At 40.0% G+C, this 16,572-nt stretch overlaps 1 protein-coding gene across 3 annotated transcripts in view; it reads left to right on the forward strand.

Annotated features, from left to right (window-relative positions):
• Positions 1-16,572, forward strand: part of POLR3B (RNA polymerase III subunit B) — a 134,273-nt gene that overhangs the window by 82,179 nt on the left and 35,522 nt on the right. For all 3 annotated transcript variants that reach the window (XR_002726770.1, XM_023194162.2, XM_023194247.2), the window contains 4 exons: positions 3,119-3,328; positions 5,747-5,905; positions 7,872-7,989; positions 12,093-12,235. Coding sequence is in view for 2 of the 3 variants with exons in the window: in XM_023194162.2 (XP_023049930.1) it covers positions 3,119-3,328; positions 5,747-5,905; positions 7,872-7,989; positions 12,093-12,235 (630 nt within the window). In the remaining variant the exon portion in view is untranslated. The remainder of the gene's footprint in view (positions 1-3,118; positions 3,329-5,746; positions 5,906-7,871; positions 7,990-12,092; positions 12,236-16,572) is intronic.

Here is a 16,572-nt window from a genome sequence, read left to right on the forward strand (position 1 = left end):
CTTACAATTCAAATAAGCTAGATAAAAGAAAATGTTATTAAGAAAATTATAAGGAAGAGCAAACATATTTATTATTCTTTAATTGGAAATGGATTATCATAAAGGTCTTTTTCCTCGTCGTCTTCACACTGAGTAGGCTGAGGTGTAGAGGAAGGGAGAGATTGGTCTTGCTGTCTCAGGGGCAGTAGAGGGAAAAGAAAATCCATATATGAGTGGTCTCCCTTTTTAAGGAAACTGAAAATAGTAATAGGGGAATCAAAGTTTGAGCATGTGCTGCACACAGACAAGCCCTATCATTTGCTTGCCTATTGCTTCTTGGCAAAATGGTTAGTCAGCCATTCATTATTGTTATAAAAATTTGGGAATCTGATAGCATTTTGAAGTTTTATGACATAGAATAGTTTATAAATCCTATTTTAACATTTTAACTTACACATCCATAATTGGTGCTGCTACAAATGCACATACATGTATACTCTCACAAGTTCTTTGAAAAGCCTTTAGAGAAAACTTTTTGATGTCATAAGCACTAAATATTTGCTAAACTATTTTGTTGTTCATCCATTCAGTGGTCAGTTGTAATGCCTGGGAATTATGTTCTGGGCTTGGTAGCACAATTTATAGCAGGATCCAGTCTCTTTCACCATTGTTTAGAGGTGCAGCCATTTATGTTTCCCTGCTGCATAATAATGCGTGTCTCAGGTTTCAGAAGACATGTTTGGCAGCCTGGTGGGACATTGCCTGAACCCTTGTCTCCAGCTGAGTAAAGTATACAATTGGAACTGAAGTCTCAACATAAATTTTAAGCGATTTCATATAAAAGGACAAACTTATTGTCAGGGAACTCTACCATAATCCCAGCAGTAGTAATCTTATTTCTAAAACAGTAAGTGATCTATTGCCAGGTATCCTGCCCAGTTTATTAGTTGGCACTAAAATAGCATAAATTAATTGGCAATTTATAGTGCAAACTCGATAAAAAGTTCATGAGGTTCAGTTTGACTTGTTTTTCAGCTGAATCCTGTTAAGTTTTTAGAGATTTAAGCACATACTGGCATAAAAAGTATACTTTTTGTATAAATTAAATTGGGATTCTTCAATTTAATTCACTTGACATTTATTGAGCATCTATAATCTATATAATAAGCGTGGCACTGTCACTGTACTAGATATTCCCTACATATTTACTATTTATTTCAATAGTAATTGTCAAGGAGTACTGTATCATTTTTGCTGCTTCATTTATTTTCTTTTTCTTTTCTTCTTCTTCTCCTTTTTTGTTTTTTGAAACAGGGTCTTGCTCTGTTGGCCAGGCTTGAGTATAGTGATATGATCTTAGCTCACTGCAACCTTTACTTCCTGAGCTCAAGTGCTTCTCATGCCTCAGCCACCCAAGTAGCTGGGACTACAGGCACACACCACCTTGCCCAGTTAATTTTTGCATTTTTAGTAGAGACATGGTTTTGTCATGTTGCCCAGTCTGGTCTTGAACTCCTGAGCTCAAGCAATCCACCCACATTGACCTCCCAAAGTGCTGGGATGACAGGCATGAGCCACCACGCCCAGCCTGAATAGCTTATTTTCATCCCCAAAATGAAATCATCATTGATTTAATGACATGAGTATGGAGAAAAAGTTAAAGGAAATGAATATTGAGTTTTGGTGTCTGCACACCCTAGGGTGTAACTCTGTGTAATGGCACTTAGGTACTTTGGAGTGTGTGTGTGTTGTGTATATGTCACTATGGAAGCATGTGCAAGAGAGAGAGGCTTAAAGCTACCTTCTTTTTTCTAACACTAACATCTGTTCTTAGCTATTCACGGGGGAAGAAAAAGAGATACCTAGGAGAAGTGAAAGAGGCTCTGTAGCTCACACTCAAGCTCAACGGTAGAGCAAGCCTGAGTTTTCCAAATTTAACGTCTCTGTGTAGCATCAGTTCTGTGCCCACAAGCCCAGGAGACTAAAAGACTTTTCTTCAGACAGGTCCATGAACCCCAGTGTGTTTATGAGGGGAAATGAGAGAAAGGGTTAACCTTCTGATTTCATGTTCAGTTGACAGTGACCCAATAACACCCTTCTGAGGAATAATCAGGTGGAAAGACTGATTGCTAAGGAGGGAAGAGCCCACCCCTGATTGGGCTGTACCCTAGATTTCTTAAGGAAGGGACCAAGCCTTTTCCCATTTTATCTCCAGTGTTTGGCACAGAGTAGGTGTTTATTAACTGCTTAATAAGTGAATCATCAAATAAATGAATAATCCCCTCTTCCTTGCTCTCACTTGAATTCCTCTTTGTTCATTCTTTTTATTCCCTTCTCTTCTGTATTCTTTTTCATTTAGAACTTTTGTAATTGTTTATTTCTTTTTATGGAATATACCTGTTTATCCATTTTATAAGCTCCTTGGATGTGAACACTGGGTGTTATCTTTTTTTTTTTTTTTTTTGAGATGGAGTCTTGCTCTGTCGCCCAGGCTGGAGTGCAGTGGCCGGATCTCAGCTCACTGCAAACTCCACCTCCCGGGTTCACGCCATTCTCCTGCCTCAGCCTCCGGAGTAGCTGGGACTACAGGCGCCCGCCACCTCGCCTGGCTAGTTTTTTTTGTATTTTTTTTTTAGTAGAGATGAGGTTTCACCGCGTTAGCCAGGATGTTCTCGATCTCCTGACCTCGTGATCCGCCCGTCTCGGCCTCCTAAAGTGCTGGGATTACAGGCTTGAGCCACCGCTCCCGGCACTGGGTGTTATCTTACATTACCTCTCCCCAGCAGGCCTGTAACACGGTAGAACCAAATAAAGAATTGTTGATTGTGAAGTTAACCAGTGGAAACTAAATCCCTTAAATGGGATAATATAAATCCAAAAAGTCTAAATTGTTTAGATTAAAATATACTCTGAGTATATTTTTCCTTCTTTGTAGGACTTTAAAACTTTAAATATTAGTGAGAAAAGTTGCTTTTACAAGTTGTTAAGCCACCATGAGAGTATTGCTTTTGAAATGTTGAACCTGAAGAGTTTCTTCATTTTGATTAGTGATGTTAATGTATTTATCTCTATATTCTTTACTACCTTATTATTTCAGGTAATAGAATGTTGTATTTTGTTTTCTTCAATATTAATGCAGGTACTATAGGATACAACCAGCGAAACAGAATTGATACTCTCATGTATCTACTAGCATATCCACAAAAACCCATGGTTAAGACAAAAACCATTGAATTGATAGAATTTGAGAAACTGCCAGCTGGACAGAATGCAACAGTTGCTGTGATGAGCTATAGTGGCTATGATATTGAAGATGCTCTTGTTTTAAACAAGGCCTCTTTAGACAGAGGTAAGTGAATTTTCAAAACTAACGCCAAAGGTGCTTTTTGCAGAATTAGATATAGGGATGATTAATGTAGAGATCACTTGGTTAATGTCATTTCAAGTTATTTGAATTTTATGATATAGAAACAGGAGGTGGTTGGGTTTTGATGTTGGCTTTCTTGTCATTTTTAATGAATAGTATATTGAGATAATTTGTTAAACGTACTACTACAGAATATTTTTCTTCTTTGTTATTTTATTGGTTACGTGAGACAGTCCTTCAAAGAGAAAAAAATGTAAGAATGTGTTTGTTTTCCAGCAGGAATTACAATATATGAAATATGTGTTTTCACTGTATCTAGTGATATATATTGTTAACAAACCTGTTTGAGAGGGCAGTAGCAATATCTGGATGTAAAAGGCTGTTTCTTATTTGCGTAACCTCATAATTTGGTACCTTCTTTGGCCAAGTGATGAAAGTTAAAAATATATGGCCGCAAACTCTGGCATGGAGTTTTTCTGCTTTTCTTTCTGTTTTTGACAATTACTTTCGCAAGTCACCACTTCGTGATTTGTTAGACATCACCTGATCTGAAGTCTGACTTCTCTATTCATAATCTCGATTTCTCTTTTTCCTTTCTGGCATACCCACTATGCCTTCCCCTTCCCTCTTTGTAGTTGCTAGGCAGCCATAATAGTACTCCTAGACATGTGTCTTTGGCATTAATGTTGGCCACACTTAATTTATGCCTCTTTTTTTCCTCCAAATGACAACAGCCATGCTTTAAAACTAGATGTTTTCCTTTCTGATTAACTGGTAACATTTATGTGGAAATCTGAAGACTTTGTGATGTCTGTCAGAAACTCTGCAACCCAATTTAATGATCTGAGTTTACTGTCCGCTAGCTCTTAAGCTATCACCTGTAAATAAAATGTCTATTTACACTTTGAAGAAAACAGTTCTTGATTTCATGCAGTTAAGATTCACATTACACTCCAGCATGTTGCAGTTAATGGCTACTGTATGAAATTTCAAGATCATGTAATGTTTCCAAACCAGCTGGCATTCTGAGCCCAGTTTATTATGGCCATACACAATTTCCTAGGAGCCATGATGACTACGGCCTTGCTTAAAGACACAAATGTCTTCATCTGACGTCCAGTTGTAGAAATTCATTACTTCATCTCACAGTCACCTTCATATTTAAAAAATTACAGCCCTGAGATTTTATTTATAAATCCACTTTTACCTGATTGATTTCTAAAGTCACATTCTTAGATTTCTGCTTTTGGTGGAAAATTGTTAAGTGAAGGATTTTACAGCCATGCATTTATTTCATCAGTAATAACTGGCATTGAATCCGGAGACATTTTCTTATTTAAGTGAACTCTGGCATGGCTCGATATATCCTGAGGAGATTAGTAAGATAATCTAGTTTAAAATAACTGCTTGGCCAAAGGGGAAAAAGAAAGAAATGCAGCCACAGAATCTTAGGAAATTATAGTGTTGAAGGAATGACAGCTGTTTTGGGTAACTCTACAACTCATGGATTTTTTCTTTTAGGGATTCAGTGGTTGAGTTTTTTTGCCCCACCCAAAGGTTTTTCTTCTGTCCTTTTTGCTTATTTTTCTTCCTTTTATTTTTCTGATCCATTGGTAGACAGCTTATTTTTCTTGATGTTCAGATTGTTAGTTGACTTCACAGCTTTTCCCTCATGCACTAGATAAATGCAATCTAAAAATGTAATTAAACTCCAATCTTTAGGGCAGAGGAGCACTATTTTTCCCATTGAAATAATTTGATTGTTCTTTTTTCATTCTGTCTCTTCTCTGGAGAAAAATTAATGTTTTTACTTGCTGGCTTAGAACTTGCTCTAAATGCCAAATTTTAAAAAGGAAAACTTTCCAGGGAAGGTTAGCAGAAGTTGTGCACCAAAAGGATATGTATCCTGGCTCAGGAGTCAGTGGACTTGTTCTGTTTAACACAATCCTCAACTCTGCTGCCAACTTGCTAGATGACCTTGGCCACTTAATTTCTCTGGACCTCACTCCTAGTGCCTGTGAAAGAGATAGGTTAAGCAGGTATTCCAAGGCCCTTTCCAATTCTAATATTCTACGGCTCTGTCCTCTGAAAGAATCACAGTGCCAGTCTTAGATTTCTCTCACCCTTCTCCAGTTTGACAAAGTGTATTCCGTGCAGAAAATGGTTGTAGAGATTCCAGTGTTTACACAGACAGTAGGTAGGGGACAAGTCCTGTGCCACTTCTTCAGATTATCAGATTTTTATTTGGTTTGTACTGGTCCCAGATTATGATCAAATACAGAGAAGTTTTGGGATTTGGGGGAGAGTGAGGTGGAGGGGATTGTTGAGTAGCACAAATCCATGTTTTCTTATAGCTTTGGATTACTGGTGGTTCTAATGCCCATTTTGGTTTCATTTTAGGCTTTGGGCGCTGCCTTGTATATAAAAATGCTAAATGTACATTGAAACGATACACCAATCAGACTTTTGATAAAGTGATGGGGCCCATGTTGGATGCTGCTACAAGGAAACCTATCTGGCGACATGAAATCTTAGATGCAGATGGTATTTGTTCTCCAGGTAAAAGCCTTTTAAAAGAAAAAATTTTAATATATACCTTTGAAATCATATGTTATTCAACAATATTTCTGAACATTTGACAAAAAGGGCAGAAAAACGTAACAACCTATAAAACCACCATCCAAACTCAACCAATGAGGTCATTTTTGATAAATTTCCTTCCAGTTTGTTTTTCTATACACTGTGTTTTTACCTATCAGTAATCTATGCTAACTATAATTTTTTAGTTATAATTTTGAATAATAGAAAAGCCACTTTAAGGAAATATTTAGAGTAGTTCGTGTCCCTGCATCTGCACTGGTATTTCTTCATTTACGCATTTAGCTTACAGACTACTTTAGAATTTTATCCCCCTGCAGAGGTATGACTCCATTATAATTACAAACTTGTAATGCATTTTGTTGATGAAACAAATAGTCCTTGCCCTTATGGGTCTCACAGACTGGTGCAGGAGACTGACATTGATCAGAGGATCATGCACAAACGCAGGTTAAGGAATCATATAGGTAGCTATGAGGCCATTTTATAGCAAGAGGATTTGACCTAGTTAGGAAGATCAGCATGGCCTTCCCCAAGGAAGTGAGCTGGAATCTGAAGGATAGGGAAGAGTTAACTAAACAAGAGGATCAGGGAGCGTGTTCTAAGTAGTAAGAAAAGCTTGTGCAAGGGTCCCGGAGCTTGGTAGTTAAAAGATCTGAAAGAAGACCAGTGCAGCTAACAAGAAGAGAGTGCAGGGAAGCATGGTGCGCATGAGTTGGTGGGTGACGCGCGGGGTAGGGGCCAGAGTAAGCAAGTCTTTGCAACTGTGTTAGTATTGTCTTTATTTTATTAATTTTATTTTTGAGACAGGGTCTCAGTCTGTCACCGAGGCTGGAGTGCAGTGGCACAATCTCAGCTGACTGCAACATCTGCCTCCTGGATTCAAGCGATTCTCCCACTTCAACCTCCTGGATAGCTGGGACCCATAGGCGTGTGCCACCGTGCCTGGCTAGTTTTTTGTATTTTTTGTAGAGATGAGGTCTTACCATCTTGCCCAGGCTGGTCTTGAACTCCTGGGCTCAAGTTCTCCACCCACCTCGGCTTCCCAAAGTGCTGGGATTATAGGCGTGAGCCACCATGCTGAGCCCATGATACTATTTTCATTATGATCCTAAAAGCAGTGACATATTCAGATATGTGTTTTGAAATGATCATTCTGACTACAGTGTAGAAAAAGGATTAGAAGCGCACTGAAAAAGAAGGTAGACCTGGTACCAGGAGCTGTGGTGAAGGTGGAGAGAACCCAGTTATTAGGAGGAAAATCCACATGACTTTGTCATGGTTGGCCTGTGGGTGGTGAATGCTTTATCAAGCTGTGATTCCAAAGAGACACAGAATACGTGACTTCTCCTCTCTGTCTGCCTTTGTTTCTTGGAGGATTTTTCTCATCCTAACACTGGTCAGTATGGCTTGGAAAATATGCGCTATGACAGTACTACAGGTGGTTGGTCTTTGAGCTTACCAGGAAGAGATACAAAGCAAAAATGGAAATAACAGCAAAACCAAAGAAATATTTTGATTTCCTCATTGCCCAAGTTGAATTGGTGGTGGCTTATTACTGGTTGAAATAACTGTAAATAAAAATAAGTGAGGAAAACTTAACATCCTAAGAGATATATAAAATTGCTATTTACTGAGATGATATTTCTTATGTTAACATAGTACTCTGAATTATTTTCTTTATTTTATATACATTATGGTGTGTGTGTGTGTGTGTGTGTGTGTGTGTGTGTCTCATTCTGTTGCCCAGGCTGGAGTGCAGTGGCATGGTCATAGCTCACTGCAGCCTCAACCTGGGCTCAAGCAGTCCTCCTACCTCAGCCTCCTAAGTAGTTGGAACTATAGGCATGTTCATCTGTGCCTAGTTCGTAATCTTTATTCCACACAGATGATAACAATATGCCTAACACTTTTCTTTTCTTCTCAGGTGAGAAAGTAGAAAACAAACAAGTGCTTGTAAATAAGTCCATGCCCACGGTGACTCAGATTCCGTTGGAAGGAAGTAATGTACCACAGCAACCACAGTACAAAGATGTACCCATAACGTATGTATTGGTTGTGCCTTGATAATACGTAGAAAGGTTAGAAAAAGAGAAGGAATGGGAGAAATTAGAAGGTAGGTCTTGGTGTGTTGGAGAACTAGAAATAGCAATTTGGGGTAACATTACTTGTCATGAAAAAAGCATGGCATAGAATATAAAATAGTCTGTGGAATCATATAGACCCTAAACTGGGTTTGAGGTGTGGACCACATAGGCAGGGGTTCCTGGTGGAATTAACAACAGGATGAAGGGTACATGGCGTAATAGTGCCTGGGTTTTGGAGGATCAGCGCAGCTTGCTGGGGCTAGGTTGTGAAAGAGTTGGGAATTGATACTGCAGAGAGGGACATGATAAGAGTCATATTTTTAAACAGTGAAACACACTGGCCACAGCATGGCATCACAGTGTACTAGAACACAGCCCAGCTCTCGTACAGGTTGTCTTGTGTATCTTACATGACTAAAGCATTTAAATTCTGTTAGCTTCAGTTTTTTCATTTGTATAATACAATGAAAGAGTTAGACTTGTTAATCTCTAAATTTCTTCTAAGCTCTAAAATTTAATAAAGTATGAACCTAGTGAGAAGGGCCAATGATAGTCACCACATTGTAATATAAAAACCAAACTAGAAGAGATATTTAACCTAGCCAAGGTGAACTAGGCTAACTGAGTTTAGGAGGTGGCAGTGAGGGTGACATAGGAGAACTGGATTCTTGAGCTGTGATGGCAGTTTTACAAATGTATTCAGTACACAGTAGCTGAGGCCTGCTGTGTGCCAGCCACCCTGCCTCTTGTGCCAGCGATATAGAGCTGAAATAAGCTAAAGGCCTTGCCTGCAAGGAGTCGTATTTAGTTGGCAAAGACCTCCACACAAAAAAAGTGCGGTAATGACCGTGATCATAATAGCTTATTGGGAATTTATACTGTACCAGTTACTGTTCTGGACATAATCCTACCACCACCCTAGGAGCTATGTTCTCTTAGTGGCTCATTAGAAAGATAGGATGGAAGCAAGGAGAAGTTTAGTAACTTACCAAGGTCACACAGCAATAAGGGGCAGCACCAGGATTTGAAGTCATGCAATCTGGCTTCAGAGTGCTTCTCTTGACCATTGTGCTAAACATAGCAAGAGAGTCATCTCGGGTGCCATGGATTTGTCTCTGGAGGAGGAGCACCAAGGAGAAAATGGGCGGCTATGCTTAGGGGATGGGTCCAGACTCTTACACTGACTTCTACAGGATGAACAGCTATTTTACAGTTACAGAGGTGGCTATGCTGGTTGGCTCTCTTCCTGTCTTGAAGGAGGATATCTCTTTTTCTGTGCAAAGTTCATCTCTCTTTTTGGTTTCTTAATTTTATTCACTCTTTTCAGAGACCTTTTTCTGTCATCTCTTTTATCCTCCCATATTTTCAACCTGTTTCCTATTGATTCCTTCTTTACAGGTTAGAAAATGTGCTCAGATACTTTTTACCTTTAAAGGAAAATAAAAGTTTTTTCTGGTCTTTGTGTCCCTTTCTAGCTGCCACTGTATTCCTCTTCCTTTGACTGTGAAGCTCCTCAGAGCAGTCGTCTGTCATCTCCATTTCTACTTTGTTACCTTCTGCTCACTCCCTAACCCTCGGAACTGGCCTCTTACCTACCTCCTCATTCTCCTGAAACAGCTCCAGAAGAGGTCACCAAAGACATCCTATATGTTCATTTCATTCCAGAAATACTTTTGTTTTTGAGACAGAGTCTTGCACTGTCACCCGGGCTAGAGTGCAGTGGCACTATCTCCGCTCACTGCAACCTCCATCTCCCGGTTCAAGCGATTCTCCTGCCTCAGCCTCCGGAGTAGCTGGGACTACAGGTGCACACCACCACACCCGGCTGATTTTTTGTATTTTTACAAAAATTAAAAATGCAATATGTTGTCCAGACTGGTCTCGAACTCCACCTCATGATCCGCCCACCTCGGCCTCCCAAAGTGCTGGGAGTCATAAGTCACAGCACCCAGCCCTTAAGAAATATTTTTTGAGCATTAACAGTATGCCAGGAACTATTCCAGGCGCATGGGATAGTGCAGGGAGGAAAACCAGCAGTACCTGTCTTTGTGGGAATCACACCCCAGTGCGGGAAGACAGGAAGTAAAGAAATAAGCAAAACCCATGTGTAGTCGAATTTGCCAAATCAGACAGACTCTTCAATCAGAATCTTCTTGCAGACTGGGACTTTGTCTCTTTTTTCACCTTGTACCCCCTAGTGTCTGGCATAGTACCTGGCACATAGTGGGTATAGTGGGTATTCATTCAGTAAATAGTTATCATGTGAATGAATGAATTTCATGTGACCCTTCTATAGCATTTGACGCCACTGACCTCTCCCTTCCCTTGGTGTTGTGACACTGCTCTCACCTGGCCCTCCCTATCGGTCTAATCACTCACTCTTAGCCCCCCATCCTTCCTGGCCTTGTGTGACTTCACCCTGGCCAGGATGATTCTTGAGCCTCATCCGGACAAGCTCCGCAATTCTCAGCACTCCAGTCACCCTCTTTTTGCTGATGACTCCCATATAGACATCTGCCCGGTGTCAGCTTCCTATCAGCACTTGGGCAGCTTTACAGTGGCCCCAAACAGGCTCCTCCTCCTGGATCCCTGTCTTGGTAAATGGCATCAGCTGCCAGCAGCCAGCCAGTCACCAGCACGATCTGACTCCTTTCCTTTACCTGCCACACACACCAATCCTGTAGTTCCTGTCATCTTAGCAGCTCTCTTCTCTCCTCCCTGCTGCAGTGTCTGCGCTGTGGCCCTCTGCTCTGCCTGGAGTTCTTGTTAACTGTCCATCTGCCTCCAGGCTGGTACCTCTCAGGCTCTCTCTGCATCACTGCTAGGGTGATTTTTTCTTTTTGAGACAGAGTCTCGCTCTGTCGTCCAGGCTGGAGTGCAGTGGTGCAATCTTGTCTCACTGCAACCTCCACATCCTGGATTCAAGCAATTCTCTTGCCTCAGCCTCCTGAGTAGCTGGGATTACAGGGGCATGCCACTACGCCCAGCTAATTTTTATATTTTTAGTAGAGATAGGGTTTCACATGTTAGGCTGGTCTCGATCTCCTGACCTCATGATCCGTCCGCTTTTGCCTCCCAAAGTGCTTGGGATTACAGGCGTGAGCCACCGTGCCTGGCCGGGTGATTTTCTAAACTACTCCTCTGGCCATGTTACTCTCTTGGATAATAGAGTGAAACTTGAGTAAGTTAAGTGAAAGTATGAATGACAGGGGCGCCTGTGGGAAAGGCATCCTCAGCACACCTCCCTGGCCTCCCCCTCACATACTAAGCTGTATGTTTCTAGGAAATCACCTCTTATTATCCAAAATGTGCCATCCTAATTCAATTAGGCCTTGTGCAATTGCTCAGGCTGCCACTCTGCCAGTGACCCACTCTGGTCAGGTCTCAAGTTGAGGGTTACCTCTTCTGTGGCAGGGCTTGACAGCCTGCCACTCCCTGCCACCACTCATCCCCCACTCCCAGCAGAACTGACTATCTCCCTTGAGCCTCTCCTGTTCTTCATATCAGATGTCATTACTGTACTTACCTGCCTCCTCCTTGATTGGATTGTGAGCTCCTTTGGTGCAGTAACTATGTCTACTTAATTGTTAGGTGTCCAAAGGCTACCAGGATCTGATACATGGTAGATTTCTAATAATGTTTCTTATGTGAAAAAAAATTAATAATTGAAAAGCTGAGTAAGTGAAAGTACTATTACCATTAAGAACTGGGAGTTGAGTCTGAAATCCCAGTTCCACTTTGTATGAGTCATGTGCCCTTGGACAAGTTACTTAACTCCTCTAAGCATCAGTTTTCCTCATCTGTAATAAGGGAATAACAGTATGGACTGTTGTGAGGATTAAATTGCACTGTGCCTTCCTCATAATAAATGTGTGGTATTGTAAAAGGGAAATTGTGAAATTTGAATTTAATGTTTAAAAAAAATGGAAGTCATTTTTCAGAGCCCAAGATGAAAATGTCAAAGTACTCTATGGTAGGCATGAAATGAAATATAACATGGATGAGAAGGTCACAAAGGGCAGTTTGAAAACTCTGTTTTAGTGACTTTCTCTTAACACCAGCTATAAAGGAGCCACAGATTCATACATTGAAAAAGTGATGATATCTTCAAATGCTGAAGATGCTTTTCTGATCAAAATGCTGCTGAGACAGACAAGGCGTCCAGAAATTGGAGACAAATTCAGCAGTCGTCATGGGCAAAAAGGTAAATTGTGTCATTTTTCAACTTGATTATAAAACAATATATGAATGATTTGTTAACTACTTACATAAAATTACCCCATTTATAAAATTTACTTTGGAAAAGTATTACATTGTTATAAAAATTATTCTTGTTTTATTTCTTAGATTAACCTGTTTATATTTTAATGGCATTTAAAAATATATGGTAGACTTGCTCCTCTGTGCTGTCTGTTTCATTCTCCTGCAGTTGCTATGCCCAGAATTATAATTATAACTACATTCTAGGTGATGCACCTGTTGAGATACATGTAGCTGTTCAAAAAATAAATAGTAGCGCCTTTTTTTTTAGGTACATCTTTAAACTACTGTATGTTCTCTTGGGTCATAGTATTATAAGATGTCAGCACTAGAAGACACCTCAGAGTTATCCGTCCCCTTGTTTACAGATGAGGAAGTTTAGACCCCGCATTTTCAGTGGCCAGTCAAGGATACGCAGCTACTTGGTTGTTGAACTGGTGTTAGAACCTGGGTCTCCTGACCCCAAGGCGGTGCTTTGTGTGTCTCCCACATCTAATCCCATTGGCAAGCCTCACTCATTCCTTTGATGGTTACTGCACAGTTTTCATCTATTTGTAGTTTTGTTTATTTTCAAGAAACACAGCACTGTATCACTGTTAATTAACTCATTTATCAATAAGCTCTTGTTTAGTCAATATACACAGTGTTTAAAGTGGAAAGTTTGTCCTGGGGTTTGAATTTTAGCTCTGCCTGCTACTTAGCTTTAAGAACAACAGCAGCTAACACTTTTGTAGCACTAACTGTGTGCCTGGCTGCGTTCTCGGCACTTGACAGGTGGTAACTCATTTGATTCTCATACAATTCTGGGAGGGAGGTAGCATCATTATCCATATTTTATAGATGAGGAAATAGAGGCATAGAGAGATTAATAGCTTGGTCAAGGTCACACAGTTGATGGGAGAACTGGCATTTGAACCTTGGCAGCTTGGCTCCAGAGACCTAGCTCTTAATTACTAGGCCACACTGACTGTTAAGCAGTTAGCAATGTGCCTGGCACATAGTAAGTGCTCAAGAAGACCATCATTCTTTTGATATATACTTAAAATACATCACTTCTACTTTTCTACCTTGACTCTCACATTTGCTTATAAATTACTAGTGCGATATCTTCTTATTTTTAATTGGTTTGAAGATAACTGCACATTATGTTTCTGCTGATTTTAAGTTTCTTTGCCAAGCAAGTATATCCATGTTACAGTTCTCTTGGTCAAGTATACCCAGCCTTAGTTATCATTCTGCCAATGAAACTATGTCAGACTAAGATACTTGTTCATCAAAATCATTTTTAGTTCTGTTGACAGAGGCAAGATTATTTTAGCCTGTCAATATTTTTAAGAAATAATTGGTTCCATCTGTTAATGTGAATTTGATACCTGTAATTCATATAGTTCCCTGAGATACTAACTCTTAATGCCCTCTGAGTGTTTTTTAAAGTATCTTGAGTTTCTAACGTTTTATATGGCTTGCCAGTGAAAAATCAAATTATGTATATTGAAACTATTTCCCCTTTTCTCTTGGTCTTGACAGTTGCTGAGTCAATTATGGGGTAACCTTAACCTCATTTGCTAGGTCATTGTGGGGTAACCTTAACCTCATTTGTAGTCTCTATCTTACTTGGCCTCCTACTTGGACAAAAGCAAAGTTGATACTCTTCTTGTAAAATATTGACACTGGAAGCTTCACAGGAATGCACACCATAAGAGAATATCCCTTCTGAATCACTTTACAAGACTAAGGTATCCCAAATCCTTATGTCTTTATCCCATCAGGGTATTATGCAAAGAGTTGCAGACTAGCAGATATTTCAGTGGCTATGCAATGCGTTGTAACTCTACTAAACTGTTTTTTTTTTTTCAAGTTCTGGATTACATGTGCAGAACGTGCAGTTTTGTTACATAGGTATACACGTGCCATGGTAGTTTGCTGCACCCATCAACCCATCACCTACATTAGGTATTTCTCCTAATGTTATTCCTCCCCTAGCCTCCTACCCCCAGCAGGCCCCAGTGTGTGATGTTCCCCTCCCTGTGTCCAAGTGTTCTCATTGTTCAACTCCCACCTATGAGTGAGAACATGTGGTGTTTGATTTTTCTGATCTTGTGATAGTTTGCTAATAATGATGGTTTCCAGCTTCATCCATGTCCCTGCAAAGGACACGAACTCGTCCATTTTTATAGCTGCTTAGTATTCCATGGTGTATATGTGCCACATTTTCTTAACCCAGTCTATCATTGATGGATATTTGGGTTGGTTCCAAGTTGCTATTGTGAATAGTGCTGCAATAAACATACATATGCATGTGTCTTAATGGTAGAATGATGTATAATCCTTTGGGTATATGCCCAGTAATGGGATGGCTGGGTCAAATGGTACTTCTAGTTCTAGATGCTTGAGGAATTGCCACACTATCTTCCACGATGGCTGAACTAATTTCCACTCCCACCAACAGTATACAAGTGTTCCTATTTTTCCACAACCACTCCAGCATCTGTTGTTTCCTGACTTTTTAATGATTGCCATTCTAACTGGCATGAGATAGTATCTCATTGTGGTTTTGATTTGCATTTCACTAATGACCAGTGATGATGAGCATTTTTTCATGTGTCTGTTGGCTGCATAAATGTCTTCTTTTGAAAAGTGTCTGTTCATATCCTTTGCCCATTTTTTGATAGGGGTTGTTTGCTTTTTTCTTGTAAATTTGTTTAAGTCCTTTGTAGATTCTGGATATTAGCCCTTTGTCAGATGGATAGATTGCAAACATTTTCTCCCATTCTGTAGTTTGCCTGTTCACTCTGATGATAGTTTCTTTTGCTGTGCAGAAGCTCTTTAGTTTAATTAGGTCCCATTTGTCAATTCTGGCTTTTGTTGCCATTGCTTTTGGTGTTTTAGACATGAAGTCTTTGCCTGCGCCTATGTCCTGAATGGTATTGCCCAGGTTTTCTTCTAGGATTTTTATGGTCCTAGGTCTTATGTTTAGGTCTATGATCCATCTTGAGTTGATTTTTGTATAAGGTTTAAGGAAGGGGTCCAGTTTCAGTTTTCTGCATATGGCTAGCCAGTTTTCCCAACACCGTTTATTAAATAGGGACTCTTTTCCCCATTGCTTGTATGTGTCAGATTTGTCAAAGATCAGGTGGTGGTAGATGTGTGGTGTTATTTCTGAGGCCTCCATTCTGTTCCATTGGTCTAAATCTCTGTTTTGGTACCAGTACCATGCTGTTTTGGTTACTGTAGCCTTGTAGTATAGTTTGAAGTCAGGTAGCACGATGCCTCCAGCTTTGTTCTTCTTGCCTAGGATTGTCTTGGCTATGTGGGCTCTTTTTTGGTTCCATATGAATTTTAAAGTAGTTTTTTCCAGTTCTGTGAAGAAAGTCATTGGTAGCTTGAGGCGGTGGGGAGGGGTAGTATTGAATCTATAAATTACTTTGGGCAGTAAGACCATTTTCCTGGTATTGATTCTTCCTATCCATGAGCATGAAATGTCTTTCCATTTGTTTGTGTCCTCTCTTATTTCCTTGAGCAGTGGTTTATAGTTCTCCTTGAAGAGGTCCTTCACATCCCTTGGAAGTTATATTCCTAGGTATTTTATTCTCTTAGTAGCAGTTGTGAATGGGAGTTCACTCATGATTTGGCTCTCTGTCTGTTATTGGTGTATAGAAATGCTTGTGATTTTGTATCCTGAGACTTTGCTGAAGGTGCTTATCAGCTTAAGGAGATTTTGGGCTGAGATGGGGTTTTCTAAATATAAAGTCATGTCATCCGCAAACAAAGAAAATTTGACTTCCTCTCTTCCTATCTGAATATACTTTGTTGCTTTCTCTTGCCTGATTGCCCTGGCCAGAACTTCCAATACTATGTTGAATAGGAGTGGTGAGAGAGGGCATCCTTGTGCCAATTTTCAAAGGGAATGCTTCCAGTTTTTGTCCATTCAGTATGATATTGGCTGTGGGTTTGTCATAAATAGCTCTTATTATTTTGAGATATGTTCCATCAGTACCTGGTTTATTGAGAGTTTTTTAGCATGAAAGGCTGCTGAATTTTGTCGAAGGCCTTTTCTGCATCTATTGAGATAATCATGTGGTTTTTGTCATTGGATCTGTTTATGTGATGGATTACGTTTATTGATTTGCGTATTTGAACCAGCCTTGCATCCGAGGGGTGAAGCCAGCTTGATCGTGGTGGACAAGCTTTTTGACGTGCTGCTGGATTCGGTTTGCCAATATTTTGTTGAGGATTTTCGCATCAAGGTTCATCGGGGATATTGGCCTAAAATTCTCTTTT

This window comes from Piliocolobus tephrosceles, chromosome 10 (assembly GCF_002776525.5).
Source record: "Piliocolobus tephrosceles isolate RC106 chromosome 10, ASM277652v3, whole genome shotgun sequence".
Classification (NCBI taxonomy): domain Eukaryota; kingdom Metazoa; phylum Chordata; class Mammalia; order Primates; family Cercopithecidae; genus Piliocolobus; species Piliocolobus tephrosceles.